General features: G+C 38.8%; 2 protein-coding genes across 6 annotated transcripts in view; one reads left to right on the forward strand and one right to left on the reverse strand.

Moving 5' to 3' along the window:
• Window positions 1-13,203, reverse strand: part of SLC25A21 (solute carrier family 25 member 21) — a 244,800-nt gene extending 231,597 nt beyond the window's left edge. For 2 of the 4 annotated variants that reach the window (XM_051622617.1, XM_051622615.1), the window contains exon 1: window positions 13,046-13,200. In XM_051622617.1, coding sequence (XP_051478577.1) covers window positions 13,046-13,112 — 67 coding nt within the window. In that variant the 5' untranslated portion in view covers window positions 13,113-13,200. Of the gene's footprint in view, window positions 1-13,045 lie in introns of all 4 variants that reach the window. The other 2 variants (XM_051622618.1, XM_051622616.1) reach the window with 2 other exon arrangements.
• Window positions 12,489-13,645, forward strand: part of MIPOL1 (mirror-image polydactyly 1) — a 189,728-nt gene continuing 188,571 nt past the window's right edge. Inside the window, exon 1 of one of the 2 annotated variants that reach the window (XM_051622612.1) lies at window positions 12,489-12,563. The gene's annotated coding sequence lies outside the window, so the exon portion shown is untranslated. Of the gene's footprint in view, window positions 12,564-13,005; window positions 13,071-13,645 lie in introns of those variants that run through there. The other variant, XM_051622611.1, reaches the window with a different exon arrangement.

Here is a 13,645-nt window from a genome sequence, read left to right on the forward strand (position 1 = left end):
ACACTTTTAAAGAACATTTCTGCATATAGAAAATCTTTATGTGTAGACAGTATCTAACCACAATACTGTAGAACTGCTTTATAAGCAAAATCTATAAATTCATTCTACACAGCTCCTTATCTTCATATTTTGACAAGTGACATTTTTAGTGGATATTGAAGGGCTGTCTGCTCCAATTTTGTGATGCCATTTTGCTTCTCAGAAGACTTCAGAAGATACTTGTGTTTGTAGAAACTTGAGTGTTAAAACATAAACTCGAGTGTTAAATCGACTTTTTTTTTTCTGTATACATTTTCAAAAAGGACTTTTGCTTATACAATCCTTCTGTTTCTTACTTCGCTCCCAGAAATATTTGAATTTCAGGTAAGTAGAATGTTATAAAAAAGAACATATCAAAGTTCAATATAAGGCAGATTTTACATTTTACAGATTTTCTAGATCTGTAAACAGACTGAATTCTTACGCATACAAATATAGAAAAGGAGTTCCATTTATATACAGCTTCAACAAAGGATCAAATTGTCATTTCATGTCTGAGTTACCAGATGTCATCCTATTTTTATGCAAAACTGTTAATTTTAATTAATTTCAAAATAAGCTTTTGCATTTATTTTCCACAATCAAACCCCAAATCTTGATTCAGGAAGAAAAACTTAAAATAATTTCTGCTTATAGTAAATGGCATCACATACGTACCACAAATTTATGCGCTAGGTTTTGGTTAGATACAGGCTGCGCAAAACAGTTATGACTCATGGCCAGCATATGTTTGTCTACCAACATTCACTTAATAGCAATAAGCCCTAGAAGAAAACAGACTGAAAGCTCCTTTTCCAGGAAGAGGACGAGATCTCTTCCTTTCACTCCCTTTGAGAAGTCGAGATGTGACTTTTATGCCAATTTTTAATGAATACGCACTCCTGCATGAAAGAAGGGGTTTCAAATACTGCAAAGCAAGTTTTCTCCAGCAGAGGGCTACATCTAAGCCAGCAGACATCAATGAGATTAGGGAAAAGTGCAGCATCTGCTGCCTAAACTTAAGGTCTGCTCAGAACAAAACACATTTCCAGCTCTGCTGGCTACATCAACCTTCCTAATCACAAATGACCAAAACCAAGAAAATACTCTGTCCCACAGATGTGGGCAAAGGGTATTTTGCAGTCCAAGTGACAAGCATCAATTAATGTTTTAGTGCAACCTTTGCATCAGCTGACAAAGAAAAGTATTCTGCCAGTAAAGCAATTATCTGGGAAAAAAAAAAAAAAAAGAAATTTAGCAGTGACAGGAATAGCTATACATCTATTAGTATGATACTTCACTTACAATTCAAGCAACTCAGTAACTTGTTTATTTAACTAAACACATTAAAAGCCAGTGTTGCCAATATAAACTTCAACAGACTGAAAAGACCTTTTTTTAAAAAAAAAATAATAATCTGTCAATCAATACCTTTTCAACAGGTTGACTTGATGAACTATTGAAAACTTTTTCCAATATGTTGTTCATTGTCACACATGAAATCATCATAGCCATCCACACTATGACATCAGTTGCAGCTTGAGAGAAACTTCCTTGTTCAAAACCAGAAAGCAGTAAAAATGCAAGCTACTGTTATGCCCCATTATGCAGTCTTCAACTGATACTACATTTTAAGGTCCACCATAGTCTATAACAAGTTTTGGGGGAAGGTATAAATGACATGGTAAATTTGCTTTGGAATTCAAGGAACTTTTAAAGAAGTCTGCTTCTCATTTAGCTCTTCAACAAGAAACAGTATTTTCATTTGTAAACATACTGTTTTGTAATCAGACATTTTGTGCTTTTGAGGGTCCCCTGAACTAAAATCTACTGAATGCAAATAACTTATTTTACAAATAAAACAGGACCTTTTCAACATGAATCTTTCAATACTTTCTGCACTCCTCCACAATCTAACATATAAGGAAAGATTTTAAGCAAAATTTAATCTAGTGTCTAAATATAACTTTACTTTAAACATGAGGTCATCTAAACATCTGTCTCCAATATATCCCTAGGGATTTAAATCAAAAGTCTGCTAAACATGTACAATCATTTTGAAAATAAATAACAGAACAAATTTAGTCTTGATTATGATTATCATGCTTTTTTAAAAGGAAACATTTATTCTAATAAGAAAAGTCTGAACTAATTTAAACTTTATGGGCATTAACTTAGAAGAATTCCATACTCTAAATAAGACATTACTTCCCATTTAGTTCAGTCTCTAGCAATATTCACTGTTCCATATTTGCAAAAATCCCATATGCTTTCTTCCTCCCTTTCAGAAATGTCTAATCAACAGAGCTGTATTTCTTACATTATGAAATATAATTCTGCAGAAAGTTTCCTGACAAATCAGCAGAAGACATTGATTTTTCCATTTTGTCATCTAGATTAGCCATCGTCATATTTCACACTAAAAAGAATATGCCAGAGAAAGCATTTTGCATTTTGGTACCTATTTTCTTCACTGCTTAGAGAAAAAAACAAACATTAGAGGCTGTTTTAAGCTAGGACTGTCTCATTATCCAGTCAACATTACAGTTTTGCTATGTAAATTTTTTACTAACAGATACAATGCATAAGTGGTAGCCACGTCTTCCCTGCTTCATTCAACAGCTTCAGCTCCATTCAGAATCCTAATTCTGTTTCAGATAACAGAATGAAGCTCTCATCCATATAACATAATACTTCAAAAGTCCCATTGCTTTGGCTCTTTAACCACAGACTTGGAAACGAGTGAAGAGCGAGACTACGAGGACTCTCAAAATTTTCAGGTTCTTCCAGAAGTTTGTTATTCTCGAAATACTGCCGATTCAATAACATGCTATTTGATGAGGAACTGTTCCAAGTGTGAACTAATACAGCAGGATAGAGAAAACAGAGGCACTACCAAGGACATGATCACAGAAGCACCTAAAAAGGGTGCTGGACACAATATTTAGAATGTACAGCATGAACAAGGCAAGCACTCTTGTTCACACTATTATGCAATTCTGACAACACTCGGCTGTGTTTACTCTTACAAGAACTTAAGGCAGTGTTTTGGAAAACAAATTCTTTTTAATAATCTATGAGCAATCTGATGCTTTCTTTTCTACTTGTTGCCACAAGGCTATGTTAAGCATATATGTATACACCATCACACTAAAGGCAACATTGCCAACCTGCCTACAGATAAGATAGATCTATCTATCTATCTATCTATATATAGACACATATAAAAGTAACCTAAAAAAGGCTAGTGTATCAACACCAGCCTCAAGCATTCATAACCTCATAGTTTAGATCCTAAATCCATCTAAAAATCATTAGAACCATATTTAAAGTTTGAGTTGTAGGGTGCTAAACTCCCTGCAGTTCATCATCTCAAGCTTTAATGGCACAACACTGAGGATATTTTCTTAATTCAAGTTTTTTCATTTAATTTTTTCATTAAAGTTTGAATCAAACTTTCAAGGTTTGACATTGAATCATGTATCTCCACAAGCTGGAAGAGACAAATATAAAAAACCTCATAATAAAAGAGTTAAAATTGGCTTTTGTGTCTATGATTATGGCAGTTAGAGCCATAATTTGGGTTTTTTGAGTTTTGTTTGGTTTTCGTTTTTTGTTTGTCTTGTTTGATTGGGTTTTTTTATCATGCCCTTCATGTTTTACCACCTTCAGCATGCTATCTGGAGTCAAGTGAAAAAACAAAGTTGTGCAATATTTACTATACATTCAAAATACATACTAATTTTGAAAATCAAGCCTCTAGCTAAATATTAAGAAATAAGTGATGGTAGTAGAAAAATAACTAAAACTTAACTCTGTAGCAAAAACACTTAAAATTAGCTCTAGGAGGAAATAAGATAAATAGTGTAAAGCTTTTTCTGAAACTGAAAGTAGTACTAAGATGCTCCTTTTGCTTTTGAGAGTACCGCTTTTTGGGGACAACAGCCACACTTCAGCACACTTCAGTGTAATAAAAACAGCAAAAAGCCCAGGAAACTAGTATAACAGCCTGAACTGGGAAGTTATCCATAAATGAAAGGCTGAAAGATGACCCATAAACTATGTTTCCTGCCAAAAATTGGCAGATTGAAAAGGATCCAGAGGAAAAACAAAAGCAGCTGTTAACAGTGTAGTTCAATGACTGCAAAGCAGATCTAAAGGCGAATTACTCCTATGTTTCCTTTCCTGCTATATGGGTGGGACTTCTCAACAACATTCAGATTTTCTAAGATATATTTTCTCATCAGAAAATAACCACTGTTGATAATTCAAGCATTAGTGTTTCAGATGTTGCTGAAATTATATCTAATTGTATTGACCTCCCAGGACAAGACATGCTGCAGCAAAAATGACAGGTACTTCTCCTCCAACCATTCAACTTTCAACACAACTAAAGCAGTTAACCTCTACTATAGACTGGTTTCAGTACAGAAACTACTACTTTGTGATGACTGCTGTTTTGACTCTTTCTCGCACGAACAACAATTTGGCATGAGAGAGTGAAATCTTCTGATTATAAAAAATGGTATTTATTTATTTTATTCATCAACAAGATCATTTTATCTATCCATCAGAAACCACCCGGTGGTTTCCACAGGCAGCAAATGCCAATTCATCTCCTCAAAGGGGTAAAATAAAATAAACAATTATACATTTTCAACTGCATTTGAAGCAGAACAGATTTAAGTATTTATTTTCAGGATGCAGATACTTGAAAATACTTAGAGGCCTCCTTATAATGGAACTAGTGTCAGTTTCCTCCACTCGTTGCAATGATGATTTTCAAGACTTCTGGGTTCTAGGAGTCACATGACTATCTGAAAAGGTATGTGTGGTTTTGTTTTTCCTACTTGTCTTTAGTTCTTTTAGTACTTTTAATTCATACCAACCATAATCATGACACTTAGGCCCACCAGAGAACTTCAGGTTAATACACCCATTTTTCTGAGAAAATTTCAACAGTCTGTCTTGTAACTGATGAGTGCTTCCAGTCTCAGTGGTATGATTTTGAATGACTCACTCTGATAGCTTGAAAAAGAAAAGTAATAAGCATAAGAAATAATGTTTATAAGAAGGACTTCCAAGATAATGTCACAGAAATGTCACTAAGCTACAGTTCAGGGAAAATTTGTGATATCATCACTTAGGCAAAAATCCCTGGTTTTCTCCACCGAAATAACCAGAATCAATTTTTTATTTTCCTTTTGAGAACACTGCCACTGAAACACACACATTGCTATCAAAGGTCTTGCTATCAAAGGTCATACTTTGTTTCTATTAGTTAGAATTTTACTTATTACATAATTAGCCTGCATGTTACGCAAATGTAATATGGATTTGAATATGAACATCAGTCACTAAGCACAATTCATGAACAATAAACACAGTAATGAAAAAAACCTGTTCTTTGCCCAAAATAATTATTGCTCACAAAAGTTGTACCAGCTATTCAGAACTGCCTCTGCAGACAAAGCATTTTTGTCTATAACCTTTACAAGGTAATTTCCAGTGTTTGCTTTTACATGTATAATCATACTATTCTATAATATTCTCTAACTTGGAAATCTGACAAAATATTTAAACTTTATTCTGGAGAAGCACATCTCTTTAAGCTTTTATGCTTTGCTGTAAACCTTATTCCTGCCAATACTTGAAAGTAACACAATCTTTCAGCAGCCTGTAACACAGAAGCCTTGACTTTGTTTATACATGGGCATTAAGAGTTTGAAGAGATTTCTGCAATATCACATAAAATCTATGGTAAAATCAAAATAAAGACATAAATTCCTCACTTTGTGCAAATAAGTAGCTAGTTTCACATTGATTCCATTGGGCCAGAACTTTATCTGAAGTTTCCTGATTTAGCAGGTGCCTTAGCACCACCTTTGACCTTTGCCAGTGATAAATCACTGCTTAACAGTTTTTGCAGTTGATTCAAGGAAAGTCAGATTCAATGCCACTGGCTCTGCAGTACACGTATGAAATCAGCATTTACTGATCCTTATTTGGTTTCTATATTTAAACTTTGCTTTCACATATTATAATTCAAAAATACATAATCTCACCCGCAGCAGCTTCAACATACGTTGCACTGCAGTATTGCACTGCCATCTTGTGGGTTGTAGAGCGAATTAGTATAATTAAGTCTATTACTCCCTAGTTTTTCAAGTTTGAGATTGGTTGTTTTGTCAGGGTTTATTTTGCAGGTTTTAGTTTTTTGTTTAGAAAAAACTTGTTACATGAACAGCAACAGAAAATATAAAACCTTTCTTAAAACCCTCAGGCTTACCAGACATACAAAATCTTAAGGAAAAGTGTGTTACTGCAAACACCTAGAGGATTCTGTGCTTAAAATGTTTTGTCTCCATTGGCTCACATGACAGACTAAATAAAACTCAGCCAACTACTTGCTTTCCCCAGTGTTTCACTTGGAACAAAGACAGAATGGGACTGATAAGTTTTCTGCAGGATCCTTAAACCAACTGGGAGTATCACAACAAGGTGACGCTAGCTTAGTTTGAAATTTAACCCCCGGGTCCAACAAGCAGTTTGTTATGTGCAATTTCTGACTCCACGGACCAAAAAATTCTTCTTCTCAGTGTCCCAGTTTCTAGAGAAAGTTCCAAGCATACAACAGGTGTCATGTCATGTTAAAATTTAGGAAGAGTATTAGTTTGTTAGTTTTTGTCACTGTTGTATAAACATCTAAGAATTACTTCCTATCTTAACCACATATAAAAGCTTTTATATTTAAAAAACACATAGCTAAAACACATTTAAGAGCTCCAAATGGGTGTTCACGTGTTAGTACACTGCAATGACTTGATCAACCACCAGCAGTGCACCCTAAACACTACAGATACAGATTTTCAGTTGTTCCACTTAAACAAAAACTATATTGCAAGGATATTGTTTCTTCAAATTACTTAACTATCTGAACTTTTATAGGAAGTTTGCTAGCTGCCAGCTTTTCATATTCAGCACAGCGTATGAAAGCTCATGAGGATTTTACTAGTTCTGCTAAAATTAAACAAGGTTTTCTGAGGCCACCCCACAACACTTAATTGTCCAATTTGTCTTTCATATTCAGGAGTGAATCTTTAGTATTATCAGCTGATAAAAAGGGAAAGCTTGGAGACTGAAAAATGTTATGTAGAGAACTGAAGTTTGAAATGCTGTAGTAAGTGGGGAGACACTCTTAATTTCCACTGTGGAATGTTCAATAGGTAACTGCAACTGGTTCATTACATGTCATTCTTCATACTAGCTAGATAGTTACTGAACTGGTCTGTAGCATGAAGTTACAACCTTGTGGGATAAAAATAATTTAAAATTATATTATTCAGATGCCCAGGAGACCAAAGTCAGCAATTCAACCATACTGGCTTCAAAACAAGCATCATTTTCTCTGACCTTCCCTGGTAGCTGTTCCTTATTTCCAGAAAGCCAGTGAAGTAATGAGCTGGCCTGAATACCGTATTCCCTTCCCAAACTGTATGATGAAAGCAATGCAGGTTGCATAGACTTTGCAAAGGTATTTCACATTTTTTCAGCATGTTTTTTAAAACACAGCATGGCTGAGCAGAAATAGATAGAAATCTTTCCAAGTCTTAATGACTGTTCCTATGTCTTCCAGAGTCCTAGGAGGACAGTGGAGGATGTGGAGAATATCAGTTTTCTCAGCTTACAAACACTTAACCTTCTTTTGGTCATCCCTTCACTCAAGTTCTATCAAGCAACTCCCTTCTGAAGCTTTAAGTCCAACACCAGCTCTGTACCAGTTTTGCAGCCTAGCAGAGAAAACTGGCTTCACAGGTAGGAACACAGGCATTCCCTTGGAATATTTTAACTTGTAGGATGTTCCCTTGAAACTAGCACTATTTGAATGCTTCCCAACATTAACTTTTTAACACAACCAGTCTTTGTTAACATTCAAACTCCCAAATGCAGGCAGCGGAAGACAATGAGCATGTACTGTGGTCTTAGGCAATATTTCAGCCTTTAAGAGACTTCAGAAAGAGGAATGTTTAAGCATTTGAAAATATTATGGTTTTAAGCAAAGATAGTTACAAGGTTTAGCTAAGTACTGAGCTAGATGAAATAACCTCTGAGCAGCATTAAGTGATTATTTTAGTAACATATGAATGCCAATTGCATGGCTTAAAAGCAAGAAAAAAAGCAGCTAAGAAAACACAAAACACTCATCCTACTTTAATTCCCAGAAAAATGACGGCAAAATAATAAAAACAAGTAAGTTAAGCACCTAGGGGGTAAAGGGGGGAGAATCAGCCAATTTTCCTGCTGTTTCAAGTGCTTCCTGTACATCTATCACACTCCCTCTCCCACTCATACAGACCAAATAACCTAAGGTGTTTCACAGAGTCTGCTGGCTAGTGTAATCTTGTAGTGATGTCTGTCTGTCTAATGCCTCTGGTGAAAGGAAGACCAAGTACTGTTTTTAATACTGTATTTGCATCTGACAGTTTTACTCTGATTACTAGCTTTCTTGTTTATAGATCTGGTTGCTGCTATCGAGGATAATCAACTTTGTCTACTCCTGAAATAAAACACCTCAAAAAATAAAAAAGGTTGGGACTCTCACAGAAGCTTAAGAGAATTAGACTTGCAAATCCTATTAGATTTCACTGCAGCTGGAAGCCCAACTCTTAAAAAAAAAAAAAAAAAAAAAAAAAGCCAGGAGGTCCAGACAGGCAGAAACCCTGCTGTTTCATGAAAATATGAAGAATGGGGAAAAGAGACCAGCTCTGGTTATTCTTACAAAGTAATAATTAATTTTTAAAAGCTCATTTTATTCTGACTTTCCCATATTTGCTTTGCAATAAGAGAAAGCCAATAGTTCATGGTCATTTATTAAATGCAAGTAGGAAAGGAAAAACAATTACAGCACAAAAGTACTTAAAGATCAGTTCAGATACATACTGCAGATTTAAAAAACATCTAAGCTTTGTATTTATCACTTATTACATATATTAAATTAATTCTTCAAAAATTTAACCTCAAAAGTTATAAAGTGTATATGTTATTTATTTGCAATTGTATGGAAGCAAGAAAGGAGAACAAACACACTAAATATGAAATTATATTAAGTGTTATCTGTGGGTTTATCTAATAGTCTCCATCTGCAGCCTTTTGTTATTGAAAAACAAAACCACAACTATACCAAGTAGTAGCCTCGTAAAACTTTCTGGGTAACTCTATTCAACTACTTTCCTTCACTCAGCCAAGGGGTGTCTGTGAAATTGTTTCTTATGACTTTTGCACTGCATCATTCAAACTGAGTAAAGACTCTGTTACAAGGGGTTTTTGGCAAATCTATCCGGGTATCACACAACATACTTTGCAGTACTCCATTCCTCTCTACACGGAGGGAAATCTTCATTTACATTTTACACAACACTATTATTTTAATTTCTGCATTTTCCACACAGGAGGACAAACCAAGGATTTTTTGATCCTTATGAATTAGAGAAACAATTCTTCCTGTGACTTGAACCCTGCATTGATTGGACTTCTCAAAGAGCCTTTTGAAGAATTGTTATAAATCTAAAGAAATCAATTAGAGATTCCCAAGTTGTTCTTCTCACAGTGATTCTTACAGTTCAGACAGTAATTTTCTGTTTAATTTTTTTCTAAAAATTCCACACATGCCTTAGTTTACTAACTAACCACTAGAGAAAAGGGGTATGGCTGCAGGTCACTAAAGGACCAAACATACTAAGTAAGTATCTCAATTGCATTTCAATCTAAGTCCTGCTCTGTTATTGTCATACACCTAGGCAAGCCAACAAAACCAAGTATTTTCAATTATGCTATTAACCTCCATTCAGGAATCTGAATGCTAACAGAAAGAACATAGGCCAAGACTAACACTTGGTTCCTTTTTTAAGATTGAGTTCACCCTCAGGAAGCTGAGCTTTAAATTTAATCTGAAGTAAAAATACGAGCCACATGGAAGCAGATGCACCCCTTGCCACAGACACGACGTAGGCATGAGATTCTGTCATGCTTGAGCTTTACAGTTCAATTACAACAGAGAGCCACTCAAATCTATCTTTAACTAAGAAATGACTTGGTCAGTCAGTTATGCTTAAATCCCTTCCTTTACAACACTGAATACTTTAAATTTTCCTTCCTTCAGCATGCCAGCATCTTCCATTTTATCAGTCCTGTAGACTAAAAGTCATGCTTGATTTCTTCTTTCCCCTTCCCCTGTCTTTATTAAGTCCATGAACAAGTCCTGTCATCTTCCATAAAGCTTCAAGAATTCCCTTATTCCTGTTCTTACAGCTTAGGCTTATGTCTCGTCATTTTCCACTCGACCTAACAGAATCCCTTCTTATCAGATCTTTTTGCATCAGACATGCAGATGCTAAATAACCTCTCATTTTACTTATGCAGACAATATTTCTGACCCCTCAATTACACCTATTCAGCTGTGCAGATCATTCCCTAATTACCTCACTACTTCTCCTCTCATTGGTTTGAAAAGCTTACCGCACTTTTCTTATGTAAACAGCTTCATACATTCCTTGTGCTTAACTGTAAGAGTTAAAACAATCAGAATTTCTTAAAAATCTAAACATTAGTTTACCACAAAGTATTTTTTTTTCAGTTTTCTTCTAAACACTAGGGTGTGGTACAGGTAGCAAAGACATGCTAGGGTACCTCTGACATTCACATGAGGCCAATAAATACAACAAAGCTCTACAAACGCCCTATGTCCTTCTGCAGAGGCAGCCAATAGTGATATAGGTAGTCTAAAGTGATACTGGAAAAATAAGTTCAGACAACCAAATCCCTCACTAGAGCAAAATACTAAGTACACTCTCAATTCATGCCCTCCATCTTTTCCTCCCTGATTCCACCTTTTCCATGCTGCATCCACACCTGAGAAATTTAACCTTTAGAATGAAGATAGAAAAGCTACAGCCTTCATCTTCTATCTTTGCCAGAAATCACCAAGACAATAACCATTGAGTTTTAAGCATCGGTCAAGGAAGTTTTTAAGTTTGAGCCATTTCTCTATGATATATTTAGAACTCCCACTTTAAGCCAAATTGTCGGAATCCCTCTGGTACAATTTTAATGTTGCTCAGATCTAGAAAACAGTCCTTCCTGATTTATCCGAAAACCAACTAGTAGAAATTTCTGTACAGACTGAAGGCTGGTGATGGAGGTAAGGAACCTGCATGCCAGAGAGGAGACTACGCAAAAGGATGTAAGCTTATTTTAACAGTATGCCTCTGGACTAGATTCAATAGGCTTCCCATATATACCTTTTAAAAAAGTGTCAGGAGCAGATCGGTTGTCTCCTTGAACTGAGACTTCTCTAATCTTAATATTTATGCCTACCAGATCAGCAAGCAGTTGTCATGTTGTCTCTTCCTTACATCACCCTCAAACATAATAATTTTCCATTTCTAGTCCATCTGTAAAGCTCTACCTTTATCTCAATGACAATTTTCTTTCCCATGTGTTAGCCAAACTACCTGTTCTGCTATGAACAAAGACAGCCTGCAAAGAAAACAGGCTACTGCCAAAAGTTGGGAAGATACTGCATTAGATCAATCTGAATCAGTAAGGCACAGGCCCACTGCTATGGGCAAATAACTCATCTTGCAAAACATGGTGGCAAAACACCTCAGTAACGCTTCAGGTATGATGGGCCTTCAACAGGCTATATTGAACCTTTCCTTTCCATCCTAAAGGAAGAAGGGCTGGTACAAAGCAGAATGTAAAAAAAAGCTTTAGGATTTCCAAGGCTGCAGAAGAGCTACATAAATACAGTCATACAATATACACTGGAAGGCTAGGACAGCAGACCTCTCCACTTCTGCTGTTACATCTCTGTGGGAAAACGAAGGACATGCAGAGTCACCAGCATGAAAAGGAAGCACTCAAACGTGAGCTGGTGGCAGGAATGCACAAAAGTGAATTTAGGGTCAGCAGGGGAATTAGAGGGAACAGAGCACTGGCTTGCAGGCAGTGTCACGGCCACACAGAGCTCACCCACAAGAGAATTCTGCATGTGCCAAAGCATTACGTAAGACACAGCAGTTATGACCATGTAGATTTCCTCTTTCAATTAAAACATAACATGGCAAACAGTATTTTGACCCCCAAAAGAGACACTAAAGAACCCTTAAAAACACACTACATAGTTGAAATGCTAACAGGATTTACATACATCCACTGAAAGAGCAGAATATTGTGTAAATACTCCCTCCTGCAGGCTGCCATAAATGTTTTGAGATTGGTTCTACTTTAGGGGAAACAAACTGAAGAAATGTACTAGCAATGCTTTCATTGATAAGCAGATGTATACGGGTTTGACATTTGTAGTTTGCAGTTCCAATAATGTGATCAATTAGCAACCTCGACATTCCTAAAAGGATTTAAAACCACAGCAATACATTTCCACTGTAGCCCTGCATCGGAGAGTGCCACAAGCGACGCGTTTGGGAAGGGGAAAACCGTTTTCTGTCCCGGACCAACGCGCCGCCAGCAGATCACGCAGGATCGCAGTAAGTGCAATTTAAAAGTTACTGAGTCCAGCTCAAGCGAGGAAGGACCCAGCGGCCGCCCCACAGCAGCTCGCCAGGGGCCTGCGGTGGCTGTTGCAGTTGAAGGGGGCAAGCCTGCCACCCTTATCACCCCAGGCTCTGCAGGGTGTGTTTAACGGAGATACACCGCAGACCCAGGGAAGTTCCTCCTCACCCCCCGGGGAGACGCGGGAGTGGGGCGAGCACAGGCACAGAAGCTACCGCGGCGGCCAGGCCGCCCCGCTCCTGCCGCGGGACCCCCGGGCGGCGGGACGCCTCAGGGGCCCGCTCGCACCGCCCGGCGGGGGAGGAGCCGCCGCCGAGCTGGGGCCGTTCCCGGCGCCGCTGCTCCGCCTGAGGAGAATGGCGAGGGAGCCGCGGCGCAGCCGCTTTCTCCTCCGCTTGGCGGAGCGCCGGTGGGGACGGGCAGCCCCTCCCCGCCCAAGGGCAATGCGCCCACTTACCCGCCGAGCCCCCGGCGACGATTTGGTGAGAGGCCTCCTGAAGAAACCCCCCTGGCTTCCGAGCCATCCTCGCCCGCTCTACAACGGCGGCAAGAGGCAGCCGGGGCTAACTCCGCTCTGGGCGGGTGGGGAAAAGCTGGGGGGGAGGCGGGAGTCACGGTTATCTGCGGACGGGGGGTGGGTAGGGGAGGTGGGCCGCGGCAAAGGCCGGGCGGGGCGGGAGTGTGCGGGCCGGGGCCCCGCGCTGGCGGGAGATGTGGCCGCGCAGTGGCCTTTAGTAGCTGGCGGGCAGAGGGCGAGCCGCGGGGCAGAAGGCTCGGACCTGCTAGCGATCGTGGCGGGGAAAGGGCTCTCTGATCGCTTCCAGCCTCTCGGGCAGAGCTGAGGCGGCCGGCGCTGAGATGGCCTCGTTGGGGCGGGGAGGCAAGGCTTTAGCGGCCTGTCAGTGAGCTGATGGGGCAAGGCCTGCCGGCTCCTCCGGCTTGTGCCGTTCACTCCCCGCTTCGGGGCTGGTGCCATGCTGCACACACTTGCAGTCCTGCTCCCCACCGCTGCTGGGACCTGGCTAACACCCGCAGAGCCCCTGGTGCTGCACTTCCA

The sequence above is a fragment of the Apus apus genome, chromosome 5, assembly GCF_020740795.1.
Source record: "Apus apus isolate bApuApu2 chromosome 5, bApuApu2.pri.cur, whole genome shotgun sequence".
Taxonomy (NCBI): Eukaryota; Metazoa; Chordata; class Aves; order Apodiformes; family Apodidae; genus Apus; species Apus apus.